The sequence below is a fragment of the Macrobrachium nipponense genome, chromosome 6 (assembly GCF_015104395.2).
Source record: "Macrobrachium nipponense isolate FS-2020 chromosome 6, ASM1510439v2, whole genome shotgun sequence".
In the NCBI taxonomy this organism is placed as follows: Eukaryota; Metazoa; Arthropoda; class Malacostraca; order Decapoda; family Palaemonidae; genus Macrobrachium; species Macrobrachium nipponense.
In genome coordinates this window covers 45,965,991-45,989,428 of record NC_061108.1, presented here as the reverse complement: position 1 = coordinate 45,989,428, position 23,438 = coordinate 45,965,991, and the positions used below count along the sequence as shown (strand labels likewise).

Below are 23,438 nucleotides of genomic sequence, written 5' to 3'. Positions count from 1 at the left end.
CCCCAAGGAATTATTCCTTGAAGAAGCTTTTTATTATGAAGATATGCCAATAATATATAAGATATGCATTTTATTGTGAATATAATTATGACAATAATACATAAGGTAAAATGGTTTTATTACGTTTAAGCTTCGCCACTGATCGCAAACAACAATACGATAATCTTTGACAATTATCGTTTGTATGACTGGCGTGTTTGATTAGGTTATACCAAAACAATAAAGAAGTTCGAATTGAAAATTAATGTTTTCCTAAATGTTATTACTACTGTAATTACAATAATACTATTAACGTTTCTAAAAGGTTAAGAATGACAAAGGTGCTGTTAAGTGTAACTCAGTGTTTACATTTCTGCTGGCCGCTCAACTACAAGTTGATGTCAATGATGTGGGATTATTCCATGAATAGGCTATATATTATGAAGACATGCCAATAATATATAAGGTGAGAATGGTTTTATTACCTTTAATGTCAGTTAATATTTTAATCATCATAATGTGAATCTGTTCATGCATTTGTTGGTTATCGGAACCGGACGACGCTTAGCCTACCAGGATTCATACCAGTGATAGGTATAGACTGAGAAGTGGTCCAAGGAAAACCCGTGATTAACTGAATCCGTGATTGCTGATCCGTGACTAAGCGAGGCCCCACTGTATGTATGTATATATATATATATATATATATATATATATATATATATATATATATATATATATATATATATATGCAAGGTGAAGGACAATCTTTTATTCCCATTATATGTACTTTATTGTCGCTACGTTTCAAAGACATAAAAGTCCCATAATCAAGCTAAGAAAAAGATAAAACAAAGTTAAAATACAAACTCGGAATACATATTAAAGTTTAAAAAGCTTACAAATATAAAAAAACAAGTACAAGAGTAGGGAGGAGTCAATACTTGTCTTTTATATTTGTAAACTTTTTAAACTTCTAATATGTATTCCAAGTTTGTGATTTTAACTTTTGTTTTATCTTTTTCTTAGCTTGATAATGGGACTTTTATGTCTTGAAACGTAGCGACAATAAAAGTTACATATAATGGGAATAAAGGATTGTCCTTACCTTGCATCGACTGATGTCTATGGCTGATAGAACCACCATATCTCTCTCTCTCTCTCTCTCTCTCTCTCTCTCTCTCTCTCTGGGCAGAGGTAAATAGGATGGTATTTAACTCTGATAAATTTGAATCAATAAATTATGGAGACAGAGAAGGAAAGCTATATGCATATAGGGGACCTAATAATGAGACAATCACAAATAAGGAAGCAGTTAAAGACCTTGGTGTGATGATGAATAGGAACATGTTATGCAATGATCAAATAGCCATTCTGTTGGCAAAATGTAAGCAAAATGGGAATGTTGTTACGGCACTTCAAAACAATAAAAGCTGAACAACATGATTATGCTTTATAAAAAATATGTTTCGTAGTCCACTTGAATATTGCAATATGATATGGTACCACACTATCAAAAGGATATTGCACAAATAGAGAGTGTACAAAGGTCCTTTACAGCTAGAATAGAAGAAGTTAAGGACCTAGACTACTGGGAAAGACTACAATCCTTAAAATTATATAGTCTAGAAAGGAGAAGAGAACGCTACATGATAATTCAGGCATGGAAACAGATAGAAGGAATAACAGAAAATATCATGGAACTAAAAATATCAGAAAGAGCAGCAGAGGTAGATTAATAGTGCCCAAAACTATACCACAGGAAAAAATCAAGGAAAGCACACAGAACATTAATCCACTACGCACAGCATCGATAATGCAGCGTCTATTCAATGCGTTGCCAGCTCATCTGAGGAATATATCAGGAGTGAGCGTAGATTGTTTTTGTTTAAGAATAAGCTCCGACAAATCAATTCTAAACTGCATACCAGAATACCCTAGAGGCGCCTCACAACTGATGGGACCTTGGGGGCAACCCGACGAACTTTAAAGGTCTGTTTAAGGTTACGTCTGTAGGTAAGGTTGTCTCTCTCTCTCTATCTATCTCTCTCAGGAATCGTGAGCGTAGATTGTGGTTTGAAGGAATCAAGCTCGACAAATATCCTAAACTGCATCCCAGACCATAGAGGCGCCTCACACTGAGGGACCTGGGGCAACCCGCAACGAACTGTAAGGTCTGTAAGGTAAGGTCTCTCTCTCTCTCTCTCTCTCTCTCTCTCTCTCTCTCTCTCTGTATATATATATATATATATATATATATATATATATATATATATATATATATATATATATATATATATATATATATATATATATACACACACACACACACACACAGTGTTCCCCCTGTATTTGCAGGGGATGAGTACCAGACACCCACGCAAATAGCTCAAACCTGCGAAGTTAGAACTCCCCTCTAAAAATGCCTATATCTGCCTATCTTGAAAGTTCAAATACCAAACACTTTTTTTTCCCCTCCCATAATTACATATATCTTTTCCAGAGAGAGAGAGAGAGAGAGAGAGAGAGAGAGAGAGAGAGAGAGAGAGAGAGAGAGAGAGAGAGAGAGAGAGAGAGAGAGAGAGAGAGAGATAGATAAAAGAAGGATGAAATAGAAACACCAAATGTATACCTTATGTAACATCCTACTTCAAATTTACCTTAGATTATCATCATATTACTGTATTAATCTTAGAGATTGTATTCGTATAATTTCAAAGTAATCCTAAACATTAGTACCCTTAAAGGTATATACTTACATACGTACTTCTAACACTTGCAGCCAAGAGAGAGATAAAGTTACCACTATGACAAATGTATCTTGTAGTGAGAGAGAGAGAGAGAGAGAGAGAGAGAGAGAGAGAGAGAGAGAGAGAGAGAGAGAGAGAGAGAGAGAGAGAGATTGTCCTTACAGTATTCAAAAGTGAAATGTTTATTGGTCAATTTAGCTTTATAATAAAATTTACTGTGGAGTTTTTGTAGTGCTTGGAGCGAATTATGCAATTTATATGTAAAACATAGTTCAAGATACAAAAAAATCAGGTTACGAAAGCCGCTTCGGAATGGATAAATTCATATCCTGAGGCACTATTGCATTATAAATACTGTAAAGTGAAAAAAGCCTAGCTTTAATCCTTTGGGTGTCTAGAGTATGCAAAGATATAATAAGGTTTTATACAGTGTACAGATAGCTGTAGTGTTCAAGTTACGATAATTTGTCTTACGATAATCTGATTTTATGAGAGACCAAATTACAATAGCCTAACTTTATCCCATCTTCTAGTTACATAAGTTTAAAAACAGCAAAAGAGAATGATGAAAGTATGGTTTTAACGTTATACTTGTTGCGTAAACGTGTACAGCCAAGAACAACCGAACGAGAAACATTTTTTTTTTTTTTTAAGTACAACCAAATTGGATAACAGCCATTTGGTTTTTATTTCAATCATCGTACTATAGTACACTATTACCGTATTTGTTATAAATGACATTATGTAGAATAGAACTGAGATATCTTAATGTAATAACTTTATTCGCTATAGATCAAAGATCAATATAGATTAAAGATCAATCCTGAAATATACTGTTAAATTTAAACCTAGTTATAACTGAAGCTGAGAAAACTGTTCAAGCTGCTAATGACTACTATCAAGCATCAGCAACAAGGATAAAACTCCTGTAAACATATGCCATCAAACACAACCGTAGATAAAATTGAGATAAAATCATTTTAATCAAAACTACTGTGCTTGAAAGAACACATTTTACTGTTGGTTTCACACCAATATAAGATAAATAACGTAAAGTTCGTATTGTGATGATATAAAGGAAAATTGCGAACGGAATCAAGTAATTTTTTTAAGCAGTAAGCATGCTGCCAACGTAATCTGTTAACGAAAAAAAAAAAAAAGTTCACAATCACAACGTGACATATTCAATTCGTATTTCCACCTAAAAACACGTCGTATAAGGAAAAATAACCTTGTCTATATAAGTCAAGTACCTAGATATTCGTTTATGCTGACTAGGAGCAAGAAAATTTGCTCAGAATTGCATTAAATATGGCGCAAAAAAAAAAAAAACTCTTATTCGCCATCAGCTGATTTCAAACCAAAACATTGGCTGCTCCGCGGAATATTGGCTTAGATTTGCCGCAGTATTTTATAATAAACATTTTAAATATAAATGCATGAAAACTTATAACAAAAAGCTGAAGTTTCATTAACAAAGTGAGTTATAATTAGCTCCCAAATTAATAAAATAACACCATGCATTTTTCAGAACAGTGGCGGACAAGAACATGCTCAATTTATAGACTGCACAACTCACCGACATTGTGATTGATCAATTCACCGGCAACAATTAAGCTAAGATAAAAAAGGAAAGATCATTAACAAGACTGTACCAGCCACATAAAATAAGGGTTAGAATACTAAACTGGTAGTTAAGAAATAACCGAGGCAATAAATAATACTAAACAGGTAGTTTAGAAACAGCCGATGCACTAAATTACCAAATTAGCTTGAGTTTCAAAATAATAACAGTGTATTTTCTTACTTCAGTAAGAAATATAAATGGTCTAGTTAACAAAGATTTTCACTACATAGCGCATCATGCCTCTCCATTTTATAGAATCCAAAAAAGGAAAGCAGCAGCTTGTTGTTCATGGCTATTTCTTTTATAAAGACAAGGAGCATGAAGATAAGATATACTGGAAATGTGACAAATATCACAAAATAAGGTGCAAAGTGCGAGTAACTACGTGTGACGGTGAAATTGTAGCAGAAGTGACTGAGCATAATCATGTTTGTGATGCAGCCGAGAGTGAAGCACAAAAAATTGTGGAAAACACAAAGCCAAATCTTCCATAGAAGCGCCTCATGCACTAATATCAAACGAACTTAAGAATTGCAACGAAGCAGCTGCTTGTAGACTTCCGAAAACACAGACGATGAAAAGGACAATAAGAAGTATCAGATTTGAGAATAAATGCCTACCACCTCTTCCACAATGCCAAAGTGAATTGACTCTTACTAGCGAGTATACAAAAACGTTTCAAGGTAAAAAAAATTTTAGTTTTAGACTCTGGACCAACTGAAAATCGCATATTAATTTTTGCTACTTCGCATAACAATCATCTTCTAGCAAATAGTGATCATTGGTATGGGGATGGAACATTCAAAACTGTTCCATTGTTATTTTATCAGCTATATACATTCCATGGATTTCAAGAAAATAAGAGCAATTTCGCTTGTCTATGCATTACTTCCAGATAAGTCAGAAGCATCTTACAATACGCTACTAGAGAAGATTAAGATCAATACACATTTTTCATCTCCTTCCCCGATAACTATTGATTTTGAACACGCAATGATAAAGGCATGCAAAAAAGAATTCCCAAGCGTGGTATTAAAAGGATGTTTCTTCCATTTTTCTCAGTGTCTCTTTCGTGCCATCCAGGCTAATGGACTGAAAAGAAGATATGAAGAGGATGCAGAATTTGCTCTAAATCTCCGTTATTTGCCCGCCATAGCATATGTGCCTGTTGATTCGGTAGTCAATGCATTTGAATTGCTATGTGATGCTGACATCCTCCCGAGTGAAGCAGAAGCCGTAGTAGACTATTTTGAAGATACGTGGATAGGCCGTCCTGACAAAAGAAACCGTCGTAGACCTCCCAAGTTTGAGCCTGAGATGGTGAATGTTTATGAATCTGCTTTACTATCCCTACCGAAGACAAATAATACGGTAGAAGGCTGGCACCGAACTTTTGAAACACAAGTTGCTGGGCACCACCCTAATATATGGAAGTTTTTCGACTTCTTGAAGAAGGAACAAAATTATAATGATGTAAGATGTAAAGTTGACCAATTCTTAGCTGGTACTTCATCTCAACCATCAAGAAAGAAATACTGTGTTTCTTCTGAAAGAATAAAACGGATTGTTGAAAAATACTCTTCACATAGCGATGTCATTGATTATATGCAGGCAGATAATTATCTGCTTTCTGATTTTAAATAAAACAATTTGTGGTTTTTTATACATCTATTTATTTCTCAAATATTTTGTTTCTTAAATATTTTGCCCATGACTGTACAGTTGCTTTATTTACTGTATATTTTAACCATGTTTAACCCTTTAACGCCGATTGGACGTATTAAACGTCGACAAAAATTGTCTGTCAGGTGCTGAACCGACGTACGGAAAAATATTTATAGGCCTACCAGGCGAAAACTTTTGAATCATGCGCCTTGGGGGATGCTGGGAGTTCACGGATCAAGCTGTTGTTTTGTTTACAATCATTACCCAGGCAGGCAAGCGTGAATTTGTTTTTTTCTCGCACTAAAAAGCATCAGCGACAATCTCAGAAATTATTTAGTCACTTTGACCTAATTTTTGCACCATTTTATATTAGCCATTACAGAGATTTATATATGTAAATGTGCGCAATTTCATGTAGAATACAACAAAAAACAACTCATGGTTGTAGCTTTTATCAGTTTTGAAATATTTTCATATAAATAAGTGCCAAAATTTCAACCTTCGGTCAACTTTGACTACCGAAATGGTCGAAAAACGCAATTGTAAGCTAAAACTCTCACATTCTAGTAATACTCAATCATTTGCCTTCATTTTATAATAAATTGGAAGTCTCTAGCACAATATTTCGAATTATGGTGAATTTATGAAAAAAACTTTTTCCTTACGTCCATGCGGTAACTCTTCCGAAAAAATCAAGAATTTTTTCGTCCGACTGTCGTATGTTTGCAGAGTTTTATATTAGCCGTTACGTAAAGTTTTATATATGGAAATGTGGGCAATTTCATGTAAAATAAAAAAAAAAACACCCATGGTTGTAGCTTTTATCAGTTTTGAAATATTTTCATATAAATCACAATAAGTGTCAAAATGTCAACCTTCGGTCAAATTTGACTCGACCGAAATGGCAAAAAACCGCAATTGTAAGCTAAAACTCTTACATTCTAGTAATACTCAATCATTTACCTTCATTTTGCAACAAATTGGAAGTCTCTAGCACAATATTTTGATTTATGGTGAATTTTAGAAAAAAAACTTTCCTACGTCCGTGCGGTAACTCTTCCGAAAAATTCAGAAATTTTTTCGTCCGATTGTCGTAATGTTTGCAGTTTTATATTAGCCATTAAATAATGTTTTATATAAATAATTGTGCGCAATTTCATGTAGAATACAACAAAAAACAACTCATGGTTGTAGCTTTTATCAGTTTTGAAATATTTTCATATAAATAATGATAGGTGGCAAAATATCAACCTTCGGTGAACTATGACTCGATTGAAATGGTCGAAAAACGCAATTGTAAGCTAAAACTCTGACATTCTAGTAATATTAAATTATTTACCTTTATTTTGCAACAAATTGGAAGTCTCAAGCACAATATTTTGATTTATGGTGAATTTATGAAAAAAAAAAAAAAAAAAAAAAAAAAAAAAAAAACATTTCCTCACGTCTGCGCGGTAACTCTTCCCAAAAAATCTGATATTTTTTCGTTCGATTGTCGTAATGTTTGCACCATTTTAAATTAGCCGTTACATAATGTTTTATATATGATAATGTGTGCAATTTTATGTAGAATAAAACAACAAACAAGCCATAGTTGTAGCTTTTATCGGTTTTGAAATATTTTCATATAAATAACGATAAGTGCCAAAATTTCAACCTTCGGTCAACTTTGACTCGACCGAAATGGTAAAAAAACACAATTGTAAGCTAAAACTATTACATTCTAGTAATATTCAATCATTTACCTTTATTTTGCAACAAATTGGAAGTTTCTAGCACAATATTTCAATTTATGGTGAATTTATGAAAAAACTTTTTCCTTACGTAGGCTCGGTAACTCTTCAAAAAAAAAATCATACATTTCTTCGTCCGATTGTCGTAATGTTTGCACCATTTTAAATTAGCCGTAACTTAAAGTTTTATATGTGAAAATGTGCGCAATTTCATGTAGGATACAACAAAAAAACAACCCATGGTTGTAGCTTTTATCAGTTTTGAAATATTTTCATATAAATCACGATAAATAGAAAAAATTCAACCTTCGGTCAACTTTAACTCGACTAAAATGGTCGAAAACTGCAATTGTAAGCTACAACACTTATAGTCTAGTAATATTCAATCAATTACCTTCATTTTGTAACAAACAAGAAGTCTCTAACACAATATTTCGATTTATGGTGAATTTTTTAAAACAGCTTTTTTTTACGTAAGCGAGTTACGAATTCATGCATCATATTGTGATAATATTTTTTGTGTGTTGCTTTGATCGTTTTACAATTTGTTATATACCAAAATCATCACAGTTTAGTGTACAACGAAAAAATAATTAACTCATTAGCTTTAACCGTCTTGCTCACAGCGCAATTTATATACAATTATATATGAAATTTTTTTTTGTGCTGTCATATATTCCAATATTTATATATAATGATATTTTTTTTCATTTCTGATGGTTGCATACTAAACTTCAGGCAATGACAAAAAAAGGAGCCGAAAATGAACGTTTAATCTTAAAAATTAAGCGAGCTGTGATTAAAAAAAAAAATAATAATAATAATAATTTCCGCTTTGGCGCTCACTCGCAAACGCCGCCGGCATACGGGAGACACTTTCGGAAATACTGGCTCGGTGTTTAAAAAAAAAAAAAAAAAAAAAAAAAAAAAAAAAAAAAAAAAAAAAAAAAAAATCTACATTGTTTTCTAATTTCCTAAATAAAGACTAGTAAGTAATTATTTCATATATCAAAGATAAAAGGTTAAAAGCCGAAACAACCAATAAGTAATGAAACATTAACTAAGGCTGCAATCTGAATTTGTCATCAATTATAATTCAATAAAAATATAAGTCAATGAAAATATTTTATTTTCCACTTGGCCGATTGAATTTTGTTTAAGACCTTTTTTTTTTATTTTCTATCAATTATTGACGGTGAATTGTGCACTTGATAAACTGAGCATGTCGATGAACTGTTGTCGGTAAACTGTTGACGGCGAATTGCTGTCAGACACCAAATAAAGAAAATGCCCAACTGGAAAGCCCAAGGTCCCGATGAAGTCCATGGATACTGGCTCAAAAACTTCAAGGCCCTACACCCAAAAATAGCAGAACTCCTCCAGCATTGTATCACAAATCACCATGCGCCCAAATGGATGACCACAGGAAGAACATCCTTAGTACGAAAAGATAAGACTAAAGGAAATATAACCAGTAACTACAGGCCTATCACCTGCCTACCAATAATGTGGAAGTTACTAACAGGTATCATCAGCGAAAGGTTATACAACTACCTCGAGGAGACAAACACCATCACCCACCAACAGAAAGGCTGCAGAAGGAAGTGTAGGAATACAAAAGACCAGCTCCTGATAGACAAAATGGTAATGAAGAACAGTAGGAGAAGGAAAACCAACCTAAGCATGGCATGGATTGACAATAAGAAAACCTTCGACATGATACCACACACATGGCTAATAGAATGCCTGAAAATATATGCGGCAGAGGAAAACACCATCAGCTTCCTCAAAAATACAATGCGCAACTGGAATACAATACTTACAAGCTCTGGAATAAGACTAGCAGAAGTTAATATCAGGAGAGGGATCTTCCAGGGCAACTCACTGTCCCCACTACTCTTCGTAGTAGCCATGATTCCCATGACAAAAGTACTGCAGAAGATGGATGCCGGGTACCAACTCAAGAAAAGAGGCAACAGAATTAACAATCTGATGTTAATGTACGACATCAAGCTGTATTGGTAAGAGCATCAAGAAAATAGATACCCTAATCCAGACTGAAAGGATTGTATCTGGGGACATCAGGATGGAGTTTGGAATAGAAAAATGTACCTTAGTCAACATACAAAAGGGCAAAGTAACAAGGACTGAAGGGATAAAGCTACCAGATGGGAGCAACATCAAACCATAGGTAAGACGGGATACAAATACCTGGGAATAATGGAAGGAGGGGATATAAAACATCAAGAGATTAAGGACACGATCATGAAAGAATATATGCAGACTCAAGGCGACACTCAAGTCAAAACTCGACAGAAATACGATAAAAGCCATAAACACATGGGCAGTGCCAGTAATCAGATACAGCACAGGATTAGTGGAATGGACAAAGGCAGAACTCTGTAGCATAGACCAGAAAATTACGAAACATAAGACAATACACAGAGCACTACATCCAAGAGCAAATATGGACAGACAATACATAACACGAAAGAAAGGAAGGAAAGGACTACTAAGTATAGAGGACTGCATCAACATCAAGAACAGAGCACTGGGGCAATATCTGAAAACCAGTGAAGATGAGTGGCTCAAGAGTTCATGGGAAGAAGGACTGATAAAAGTAGACGAAGACCCACAATATACAGACAGGAGAATGACAAACAGAACAGAGGACTGGCATAACAAACCAATGCACAGACAATACACGAGACAGACTAAAGAACTAGCCAGCGATGACACATGGCAATGACTACTGAGGGGATAGCTCAAGAAGGAAACTGAAGGAATGATAACAGTGGCACAAGATCAGGCCCTAAGAACCAGATATGTTCAAAGAACGATAAATAGAAATAACATCTCTCCCATATGTAGGAAGTGCAATACGAAAAATGAAACCATAAACCACATAGCAAGCGAATGTCCGGCACTTGCACAGAACCAGTACAAAAAGAGGCATGATTCAGTAGCAAAAGTCCTCCACTGGAGCCTGTGCAAGAAACACCAGCTACCTTGCAGTAATAAGTGATACAAGCAACAACCTGAAGGCATGATAGAAAACGATCAAGCAAAAAACCTCTGGGACTATGGTATCAGAACAGATAGGGTGATGCGTGCAAATAGACCAGACGTGACGTTGATTGACAAAATCAAGAAGAAAGTATCACTCATTGATGTCGCAATACCATGGGACACCAGACTTGAAGAAAAAGAGGGAAAATATGGTTAAGTATCAAGACCTGAAAATAGAAATAAGAAGGATATGGGATATGCCAGTGGAAATTGTACTCATAATCATAGGAACACTAGGCACGATCCCAAGATCCCTGAAAAGGAATCTAGAAAAACTAGAGGCTGAAGTAGCTCCAGGACTCATGCAGAAGTGTGATCCTAGAAACGGCGCACATGGTAAGAAAAGTGATGGACCCTTAAGGAGGCAGGATGCAACCTAGAAGTCCACACTATAAATACCCCTTTGTCAAATTGGAGGATTGTGATAGAAAAAAAAAAATAATAATAATAATAATAAATACAGAAATAATAATAATAATAATAATTTCGATACATAAAATCAATACATTATTGTTGCCGTAGTAAACAGTGAGAGAAGCAATTTTTCCACCACTGCATCTGGCTGTTCCGTTCGCCACCCCAAAAAAGGCAGCTTACATTCAACAATAACAACAATATCCTATTCTGAATATCAAAGGTGCAATTCGCATACAGCAAATTGTTAAAACACTTTCAGTTGCAAATGTACACCCAGATATCCTTTTATTTACCTAAAACTTACACATAGCGTAACTATTTAAAGCCTGGGACGCAGTGTTACCATACATGAGCACCACAGGCAGGTTGGACAGATGGAAAAAACTGAGTATAGACACCTACACAATGGTTTGAAGCGTTAGCCACAAAATTTTGAATTAAAGTAGCCGAAAGTAGAACTTACTATAGCTATGTAATTACTTGATAAGTTACTTATGTGAAATTATGGTTTAACTTACACAGGTGCAGGTGGTGGAGTATCAGCAAACTTGAATTTTAGGTCTGGACCTTTCCTCTTTGATCGCCCTGCAAACAAAAACATTTGTATGAGAAAAAAGAAGGATTTCTGGGAAATTCAGTGACCTGTGTTGTAGGATATTCCTATAGTATATGAAAGACAAGCAACATATTTCTGTAAGAACAAAGACAAATTTGTGTTTGCTTCCTTTCTAGGAATTATGATTACCATATATACTCTTGTATCATGCGACTTTTGAAGAGCTAACTTTGGAGCTAATTTTAAGGGGGTCACATCCTACATGAGATATAAAATTTGAGTATGTAATAATCACATATTAGTATTGTATGATAAAATACAAACATAATGGATATGCATCTTTTCCATAGATCCTTTAAAAATTTATGCTTTACTTCACTGCATCCAATAATATTACAGTGGGGCCTAGATAATTGCGGGGGTTGGGGGCCACAACCACCCACGATAAGCAAATACTATCCATGTTATCACACACCTCAGAAACCCCTAGGCTATACCCACCCCAACTGCTTACTTCAATAGTTCGAACACCAAAGATGTCCTACCTATAAAAACCCTTATAGGCTAACTGCCTATTTTAATACTAATTTAAACAACTAATATACCTTAAACTGTCATATGGGTACTTACTATTGATTGGTCCATGCTATCCTATGTAGGTTGAAGATACACATGTATACTTACTGCAACTTAACATTTTAAAACTATCTATAGCTGCTCATATTAGTAGTAGTAGAAGGGTATTGTCATTGAAACGGCTCTCTTGCTTACTTTATGCTTCCTTTGTTTGTGTGGGTTTAAATTATATGTCTCTATAATGTCACAAATCTTTTATAAATTCTTTCCTACCTTCAATTTCCCCTTCATCAGATCAGAAAACAAAAGTATATTAGCTAACAATTCCTTTTTACATATTTTCATGATTTGGCTCCCGCACAAAACTAAAAGTACATACTCTATTTTGTGAATGAACATATTTATGATGAAAAAAACATGATATACTGTAATGATTATAGTACCCAACTATAATAATAAAAATACAGCAATAAAAATTATTTTTGTCTTTTGTTTACGTTTAGAATCAGCTGATGAACATTTATTACTAAAATAATTATTTTGGAAAAAAATTTAGTTGCTAAAAGAAACAAATTTATTAATGGAATTTTTATTATTTTTAAGTTTATACATGAAAGTTTATGATACAGTAATTCATATTTCAGAGAGAGAGAGAGAGAGAGAGAGAGAGAGAGAGAGAGAGAGAGAGAGAGAGAGAGGCTTAGGACCAGAGTAACTGTTGATTAGCTTACGACAAGAATAATAACAACATTTACATATGAAATTGGTATTTTAAATATTTTTACGGTGATATGAAATGAAACATCGATAGTGATAAAATATTCTCTTGTATACTGTTATAACGTGTGATAATCATTGAGTCAACTATATAAGTTGTATTGAAGCACAGTTTAGTAAATCACAGAAAGAATAAAAATATGGCAACACGTATGTACCTACAAATGTCGAGGACCATCTGTTCTTGTATTACAATAATAATAGATCAGTATTATAGTTTATTCTGTAGGTGAAATAAGGTTTATTGGAAAAGTTGCTGTTTTACTTCATTAAGAGTAGTATAAGAGAGAGAGAGAGAGAGAGAGAGAGAGAGAGAGAGAGAGAGAGAGAGAGAGAGAGAGAGAGAGAGAGAGAGGTTGTGATTGTGGGATTTTAATTTACCATTTTATCGATATTTTGTTATTTACATTCATATTAGTATCTGAAAATTAGTAAATCATTTTTATCATAAAAATGTCTTTAGTCCTGAAAATAAGATGAAAATACAGTAATTAGTGAATCTTACTCTATGAAAAAATTCGCAACTTCGTTGATTTTCCGGGATATAGATCTATTTGGGATCCACAAAAACGTAAGCAAAGTGTTTTCTGATAAAGTATAGAGCATAAGTATGTAAATTACGTGGGTACTTTGTACAATGGTGTAACCACTATCACATTGTGTAAAATAATATGTACGTACATAAGAACGAGACTGTAGGTTGGTGAAGTATTTTTTTGTGAATGAATATACATTTATGATAAAAAAAAATTAGTTAATGTACTGAATAAAGTACCGTGCTGTAATATTAACCCTTAAACACCGAGCCAGTATTTCTGAAAGTGTCTCCCGTATGCCAGCGGTGTTCGCTTGTGAGCCCCGAAGCGGAAAAGTTTTTTTCAAAAAATCACAGCAGGCTTAATATTCAAGATTAAGAGTTCCTTTTTGGCTCCTTTTTTTGTCATTGCCTTCAGTTTAGTATGCAACCATCAGAAATGAAAAAAAATATCAATATCATATATAAATATTGGAATATATGACCACGAAAAAAATTTTTCATATATAATTGTATACTAATCACACTATGAGCAAAACGGTTAAAGCTAATGAGTTAATTATTTTTTCGTTGTATTACACACTAAATTGCGATGAGTTTGGTATATAACAGATTGTAAAATGATCAAAGCAACACACAGAAAATATTATCACAATATGATGCATGAATTTGTAACGTGCGGACGTAAAAAAAAAAAAAAAAAAAAAAAAAAAAAAAGTTTGTTGTTTTAAAAAATTCACCATAAATCGAAATACTGTGCTAGAGACTTTCTGTTTGTTACAAAATGGGGGTAATTGATTGAATATTACTAGACTGTAAGTGTTGTAGCTTACAATTACAGTTTTCGACCATTTTGGTCGAGGTCAAATTTTTTCTATTTATCGTTATTTATATGAAAATATTTCAAAACTGATAAAAACTACAACCATGGGTTGTTTTTTGTTATATTCTACATGAAATTGCACACATTTTTATATATAAAACTTTATGTAACGGCTAATATAAAATAGTGCAAACATTACGACAATTGGACGAAAAAATTTATGATTTTTTCAGGAGAGTTACCGCACGGACATAAGGAAAAAGTTTTTTTTCATAAATTCACGATAAATCGAAATATTGTGCTAGAGACTTCCAATTTAATGCAAAATAAAGGTAAATGATTTAATATTACTAGAATGTAATAGTTTTAGCTTACAATTGCATTTTTTTACCATTTCGGTCAAGTCAAGTTTGACCAATGGTTGAAATTTTGCCACTTTAGTTCTTTATATGAAAATATTTCAAAACTGATAAAACTACAACCATGGGTTGTATTTTGTTGTATTCTACATGAAATTGCGCACATTTTCATATATAAAACTTTATGTAAAGGGTAATATAAAACTATACAAACATTACGACAATCGGACAAAAAAAATTTATGATTTTTTCGGAAGAGTTACCGCGCGGACGCAAGGAAAAAGTTTTTGTTCATAAATTCACCATAAATCGAAATATTGTGCGAGAGACTTCCAATTTGTTGCAAAATAAAGGCAAATGATTGAGTATTACTAAAATGTAGAAGTTTTTGCTTACAATTGCGGTTTTTGACCATTTTGGTAGAGTCAAAGTTGACCGAAGGTTGAAATTTTGGCAATTATTATTCATTTGAAAATATTTCAAAACTGATAAAAGCTACAACCATGGGTTGTTTTTAGTTGTATTCTACATGAAATTGCACAAATTTCCATATATAAAACTTTATGTAACTGCTAACATAAAACGGTGCAAACATTACAACAAATGGACGAAAAAATTTCAGATTTTTTCGGAAGAGTTACGCGTGGACGTAAGGAAAAAGTTTTTTTTTTTTTCATAAATTCACCATTAATCAAAATAGTGTGCTAGAGACTTACAATTTGTTGTAAAAAGAAGGAAAATGATTGGATATTACTAGAATATAAGAGTTTTAGCTTACAATTGTGTTTTTCGACCATTTCGGTAGAGTCTAAGTTGATCAAAGGTTGAAATTTTGACACTTAGTTATTTATGTGAAAATATTTCAACTGATAAAAGCTACAACCATGGGTTGTTTTTAGTTGTATTCTACATGAAATTGCGCACATTTTCATATATAAAACTCTATGTAACGGCTAATATAAAATGGTGCAAAAATAATGTCAAAGTGACAAAATAATTTATGAGATGTGTTGCAAAAAGAAAGAAATTAGCGCTTGCGCGCCTGGGTAATGATTGTAAACAAAACAACAGCTTGATCCATGAACTCCCAGCATCCCTCAAGGTGTGATTCAAAAGTTTTTGCCAAGTAGACCTATAACTATTTTCCGGAAATTTTTAACAAAACTTTTTTGCTTTGACGTTTCGTACGTCAATTTAGTATCCAACAGACAATTTTTGTGCGCGTTTAATACGTCCAATCGGCGTTTAATACGTCCAATCGGCGTTTAAGGGTTAATGTAATCACATCAAAATAAAGTAATCAATGCATACTGTAAACTTGTCAAGTGTATTTTTGTCTTTTGAAAAATGCTTTACCCAAGAAATTATTCCTTGAAGAGGCTTATTATGAAGATATGCCAATAATATATAAGATAGGTATTTTATTATGAAGATATGCCAAAAATATTAAGAAAGGCATTTTATTTTGAAGATATGCCAATAATATATAAGATAAGCATTTTATTGCAAAGATATGCCAAAAATATATAAGGTAAAAATGGTTTTATTACGTTGATGCTTCGTGGCCGATCGGAAACAATACATAATCTATGACAATTATCGTTTGTATGACTGCATTGTTTGGAGAAGTTAATTGATTCTACCAAAATAATAATGAAGTTTGAATTGAAAATCAATGTTTTCCAAAATGTTATTACTAGAGTAATTACACTACTACTATTAACATTTCTAAAGGGTTTAACAATGATAAAGGTCGTCGTGAACGCAATGTAACTCAATGTTTACATTTCGTTGCTGGTCACTCCAAGTACAAGTTGATGTCAATGACGTGGAATTATTCCATGAATAGGCTATTTATTATGAAAATATGCCAATAATATATAATGTGAGAATGGTTTTATTACCTTTATTGTCCGTTAATATCATAATGTGAATCTGTTCACGCATGTTGGCGGTTATCTAAGCCTTGGCTTAGCCTACCACAGACAAGCCCACGATGCTGCAATTCATACCAGCAATATAGGCTGAAAAGTGGTCCAAGGAAAAATCTGTGATGAACTGATCCCGCGATTCCTGATCCGCAACTAGGGGAGGCCCCACTGTATTTGTATTATCATATTACTATTTGTTTGTATTATAAAATACAAACATCAATAAATGTTTTGGTTTGGAAATCAGCCGAGGGCAATTACAAGGTAAGTTTGTTTTTCTGTATTAAACTCAAATCAGAGCTATTTTCTTGCTTCTAGTTAGCGCAAATGAATCTCAAGATACTCTATTTATAGGGACAAGGTAATTTTAGGTTATACAAAGTGTTTTCAGTCGAAATATCACTTAAAAACGTATCATTTGGGAATGAAATTTAGTTATTTTTTTCGTTAGTAGATGGTGCCGAGGGCATGTTTATTGCGTAAACAAAAATAAAAAAATTCCATTCAATATTTTCACTTGATCTCATCAAAATACTAAGGGCTTTACATATTTATCTTTTATTGGAGTGAAAACAATAAAATGTGTTCTTTCATGCCCAATAGTTTTGATTAAAATGACAATTTGTCCAAAATTGCATTTTTCCTAACTATACAAACCTGAGGTCCTTTTACAATAGGAAGGTACTAGCGGCAGCTGGATAGGTCGTAAGCTTTCGAACAAGGGGTTCGGTAGTTGACTGCTTGTCCGACAGGCGCGCTTTGCGGCGCGACTGGGAGGTAAACAAATCACTTTTGCTTTTGGCCCAAGCAAAAAAACTGCAGAGTGAGGGGTGGCATGAGGGGTTTTTTTTTTTTGGTGGGGCTATGTGTAAAAGGACCTCAGGTTTTGTATAGTTAGGAAAAATGCAATTTTGGACAAATTGTCATTTGTTCCGACACGGCATACAAACCTTCGGTCCTTTTACAATAGGAAGACTCACTTCTTGGTGGGAGGAATCTGAGTCTTTTGTGAACAGACTGGTGTTCGCCCAACCTTGGAAGCCTCCCTGGTCGTAAGAGCGAGGGAGGGATCCAAGCCTCTGTCCGATTGATCGGGGTGTGCACCGCAGGATCATGGTCAGACCTCTGGCACGAGTACTAGAGAGAGGCATGCGTTTATCTCTTCGTACCAGCAATGTAAGAACTTGTTCCTGTACAGGAGCAAATATAAAGTCATGGGTTTGACTCTTGTAGGCATCCACTTCCCCCCCTTGTATAAGGAATGGTGGGGATATTCTGCTCCTATCCCTAGTGAAAGGGATAGGATGGGGCTCTGTCATAGCTCACCTGCATCTCGTCCTCATCAGCGTAGTGACGACCATGGCCCTCTGCCCACAGGTAGAGGGGGAGGAAAAGATGGGAAGAGAGAGCCAGTCACTCACTCACTCACACATCCATCCACACAGTCACACCAGGACTCGATGCTGTTCAGCCTGCGAGGGTTCTGGGTTAGCTACACAACTTGTTGAGCAGCCACCACGGGTCCCAAGGAAAAGGTATCCAAGGACCTGTGGGCAAAAATATCCCGAAGGTAGAAGGACGTAAAGGTAGTCTGGTTAGACCAGACCCCTGCCTTCAGGACCTGCGCCACGGAGAAGTTCTTACGAAACGCCAACGACGGGCCAATACTTCTGACTTCGTGAGCTCTCGGACGGGACGTACGGATGTCGTCACTACCATCAGCCTCATACGCCCTCCTGATGACCTCACGCAGCCAGAATGAAAGTGTGTTCTTGGATACTTCTTTCTTGGTGACCCCGGTGCTAACGAAGAGGCGTCGACACTCAGGCCTGAGGTGTCGAGTTCTCTTCAGATAGCGCCGTAGCGCCCTCACAGGACAAAGCAGCATCTCATCCGCATCATTATCGGTGAAGTCCAATAGGGAGGGAATCGTGAATGACTCGAACCTGTCGTCAGGGACCGACGGTTTTCTGAGTCTTCGCAGCGAAGTTCGGGTTTTTTTTTGGACAGAAATCGAGCGTCACGGATCCCCATCCCCTGGAGTGTCGTACATCATAGGAAAGACCATGAAGTTCCCCTACTCTCTTCGCCGATGCCAGGGCCAGCAAGAAGAGGGTCTTGAGGGTCAGATCCCTGTCTGACGACTCCCGGAGTGGCTCGAACGGTGTTCGAGTCAGACTCCTAAGGACGAGAGTCACGTCCCACGCAGGGGGCCTGAGTTCCCTGGGTGGACAAGACCTTTCGAAGCTCCTCATAAGCAAGGAGATCTCGAACGAGTTCGAGATGTCCAACCCCCTCAGTTTCAGGACGAGCGCCAAGGCGGCTCTGTATCCTTTGACTGTGGGGACTGAGAGGAGCTTCTCTCGGCGAAGAAAAACGAGGAAATCCGCTACCTGCTGAAGAGTGGCCTCTGAGAGGAGATAGACCCCGTCTACGACACCCAACCACAGAAGACGGCCCACTTCCCCTGGTACACAGCTGCAGAGGACTGACGGACGTTTCCAGCCATCTCTGTTGCTGCGCTACGAGAAAAGCCTCTCGTTCGCAAGAGATGGTGGATAACAGCCAGCCGTGAAGACGTAGGGACTGGACTGCTCGGTGGTACCGCTCGACGTGTGGCTGGGCGAGAAGGTTGTGCCAAGGGGGAATCTCTCTCGGTTCTCCTGCGAGAAGAGCCAGCAGGTCCGGATACCAAATGGCCTGTGGCCACTTGGGAGCCACAGGATCATCCTGAGATTCGGGGTGACCAGTGCTCGACTGATCACCTTGCGAATCAAGGCTGAACGGGGGAAAGGCATAGGCGAAGAGGTTGTCCCACGGGTGTGAAGAGCGTCCTCTGCAGCTGCCCATGGGTCCGGCACGGCCGAGAAGAACACCTGGAGCTTCCTGTTGTGCCGGGTGGCGAACAGATCCACGACTGGTCGCCCCCACAGGTCGAAGAGCCTTTCCGCCACGTCCTGGTGTAGAGACCATTCGGTCCCTATCACCTGATCCCGACGGCTGAGCGTGTCTGCTACTACATTCCTCTTCCCTGGAATGTAGCGTGCCGACAGCTCTACTGAGTGTGCCCTGAAGCCCCAAACTCGTGCACCTGCCGAGTCAACTGGTACAACGGGTGGAGAGAGGACTAGGCCCCCCTGTTTGTTGACGTAAGCCACCACCGTGGTGTTGTCGCACATCAACACCACTGAGTGTCCCATCAAGCGGTCCTGAAACTCTTGGAGAGCGAGAAACGCTGCCTTGAGTTCCAGTACATTGATGTGAAGGTGCTTGTCGTTCTCGTCCCACACTTCCTGAAGTCAGCAACCCTCCTCCGGTGTGCGCCCCATCCCTCGGTCGATGCGTCTGAGAACAGCTGCATGTCCGGGGGGGGAGTGCGGAGAGGCACTCCTCTTAAGAGGTTCCTGTCGTCCAGCCACCAGGCTAGGTCCTGCCTCACCTCCTGTGTCAGTGACACTGGAAAGCTTGGGGGATCCGTCGCCTGCGACCAACTCTCTTTAGTCTCCACTGAAGAGACCGCAGGTGAAGACGCCCGTGAGGGACTAACTTCTCGAGTGACGACAGGTGTCCGATCACGACTTGCCATCGCTGAGCTACCTGTTCCTGCCGAGACAGGAACTGGTTGGCTGCCTCCCTGAATCTGCTGATCCGCGAGTCTGCGGGGAAGACTCGCCCTGCTACCGTGTCGATCCGCATACCCAGGTACTTCATCCTCTGCTTGGGCTCGAGATCGGACTTCTCGAAGTTCACCACGATCCCCAGATCGTGACAGAACTCGAGCAGTCGATCCCTGTCCTGTAGCAACTGTCCGAGCAGGGGAGCTCGCCAGGACTAACCAATCGTCGAGATACCTCATCAGACGTATCCCGTGCGAATGGGCCCAAGCAGACACCAGAGTGAACACTCGCGTGAACACCTGTAGGGCGGTTGAGAGACCGAAGCACAGTGCCCTGAACTGTACACCGTCCCGTCGAGGATGAAGCGGAGGTACTTTCTGGAGGACTGATGAATGGGTATTTGGAAATACGCATCCTTCAAGTCCACTGAAAGCATGAAATCGTTCTCCCTGATGGAGTCGAGCACTGAGCGTGCCGTCTCCATCGTGAACCGGGTCTGGCAAACAACCGGTTCAGGGGAGAGAGATCTATCACCGGGCGCCAGCCTCCCGTAGACTTTTTTCCACCAGGAAGAGTCGACTGTAAAAGCCCGGTGACTGATCCGTGACGATCTCTACAGCTCTCTTGCTCAGCTGGTCTTGATCTCCTGTCTCAGTGCTACGTCCTTCGATGACCCTGGAACGTACGACTGCTGTTGGACCGGGTTGGAGGTGAGGGGTGGCCGAGATTCGAAGGGTAATAGATATCCCTCCCGAAGGACATCTACAATCCAGGTCTCGGCGCCGTAGCGCTGCCAAGTTGCCCAATGGCTGGCCAGGACACCCCCCCACTTCCGGCAGCAGGTGAGGGGGAACGCCGTCCCTAGCGTTTCCCCCCTTTCTTCGACTTCTTCCCAGAGCCTCCACGGGATGAGGAGGGCTGGGAGGAGGGCTGGTTACGGCTCCCTTGCCAGAAGTCGAAGAAGACAGAGTCATTCCCCGGGGCTTCGACGCAGCAACCGTCTTAGCCGCCGAGGAAGCGCTAGCCGAGCTCTTAGACTTGGCCGCAGTCCGAGGCTGCCAGAAGCCTTCGAGACTGCCTGGTGAACCAGACGGTCACTGTCGTCAGTGCGCCGTCTGTCCACCGCAGCGTCCACCATCTCTCCTGGGAAGAGAGACGTGGAACTCCGTAAAGGTCCGTTGCGAAGTCCCAACGCCGCTTCACGCCGCCCGGACCGCCCCTGGAAACCCGAGTAAGGACAGCGTCCCTTCGTCGGAGGAACCAGGTTGGCCCACAGGTTCACCGTCTGGTGGGCAAGGAAGGAGATGGCTCTTCCCCCAGACTGGCAAATTCTCCTGAAGGCCGAGTCATCTTCGGGAGAAATTCTCCGGAGTTGGCTGCGACCTTAGATACTGTGAGGGACCACAGATCTAGCCAGGAGACGGCCTGGAAAGCTGCCATGGCGGTAGATTCCAGGCCGAGTGCCTCTTGCTGCGAGAACCACAGGTTCTCGGACAGGAGCTGTTGCAGAGACACACCCGGAGTCAGCCTAGCTAACTCCGGGTTCACCTGTTTGGGCGGCATCGGGTCTTCAGATGGCAACGTAAAAACCGCCTCTGGTTCGTTAGCAGAGGAAGGATGGTGGAAGCAGCTTGCTCGACCTGCCAGACTTGAGCGAACCGTCTTGTCCGGAGACAACGCGATTCAACCTGGTCCAGCACTGAGTCCGCAAGCTCCGAACGCGGCAAACCCACCGTCGGTCTGGGTTCCCTCTTCGGGCCCCAAACGAATCGACCGAGCCGGGACGTGGGCTCGGATGGTGGGAGCGGCGATCCTTCCCCGAGGTCGTTGTCTGACGAATCAGCGACAATAACCTCGGCAAAGTTCCTCTGGATCTCAGGAGTGACTGCATCCTGCGGAGTCGGACCGTCCAGTCCCCTCAAACAGGAGCACCTCCCCGAGACCCTCCTCCCTCAAGGAGAGGAGCAGCGACAGCCCCCTCTCGGTCTCCTCCAACCACCATGTGCGTACGACCTGGCTGGTCCGAGGACCGAGCCTGGTGCTGTACGACGCCGTGCGGGTATCCTGAGGGGCGCACCCCTCACGATCACTCCTCAATACCTCGCCCCTCCCGGTGTAAACCCGAGGAGGTTGAAGGTATGGGAGAGGAAGACCTGACGCTCTCTCCTCGCTCGCTGGTAGCACCAGCGGGCTTGGAGGACTGCAGGCGATCGCCAACCCGCGGGTGGCGATCGAGCTGCAGACCTAGTCGAGCCGTCTCGCTGTGGAGAACGGCTGGACCGAGAAACAGCGGCCCCGCCCCGTCTCGTGTGTCAGAGGAGCTGGTGCTGGTCGCCGTACCCGATCGCTCATCTGTGAGAGCGACGGTCAGGCGACCGGGCGAGCTCCACTGTCACGGTGAGATCGGTGCGTATCCTCACGGTGCGTCAGTTCGCTGGTTACCAGCCGTGGCTGGTGCCGGCGAACGGGGGGACCTCTTCCCAGCCTCAGCCCGTGGCCGGTCATGGACCGTCACGTCCGCGGGTAGCCAGCTGCTCGCCGCGAGAGCGAGAGCTGGCCTGGTGGTGAGAGTCGCAAAATGTGAGCGGCTGTCACCAGTCTTCCGCTCCGTGCCGTGAACCTGACGCTGAGCGGACTCAGAGGTCTGGTTCCTGGCTGCACGGTCGCTGGTAGGCGACCGTACACTCGGTACCTCTCGCGAACGAGCGGCCGAGCCGGACCCTGCTGCTGTGGCCGAACCACTGACAGCAGGTGAGGAAGTGCCGGTGTTAGCCGGCACCCCTCTGGTCCCCGTAGTCTTCTTCCTTGCGGGAGAAGAGACGGGTCCTGCTCCCGAAGGAGCAGGGCGACCAGCGGAAGAACCCCCCGTCTCACCAGAGCGAGACGGGCCCTTAGAAGTTCCCGAAGGAGACTTCTTAGGGGGGGGGGAGGCGACCTTCTTCTTCTTCGGCGGGGGAGCCTTAGAAGAAGAAGGGGAAGAGGCGGCAGACGACGACGACGACGAAGAAGACGATGAAGACGACG

The 23,438-nt window shown here is 39.7% G+C and overlaps 1 protein-coding gene across 4 annotated transcripts in view; it reads right to left on the bottom strand.

Moving 5' to 3' along the window:
- Positions 1-23,438, bottom strand: part of LOC135216718 (dual specificity mitogen-activated protein kinase kinase 6-like) — a 92,277-nt gene that overhangs the window by 58,973 nt on the left and 9,866 nt on the right. For all 4 annotated transcript variants that reach the window (XM_064252175.1, XM_064252174.1, XM_064252177.1 and 1 more), the window contains exon 3: positions 11,759-11,825. In XM_064252175.1, the coding sequence (XP_064108245.1) occupies positions 11,759-11,825 (67 nt within the window). The remainder of the gene's footprint in view (positions 1-11,758; positions 11,826-23,438) is intronic.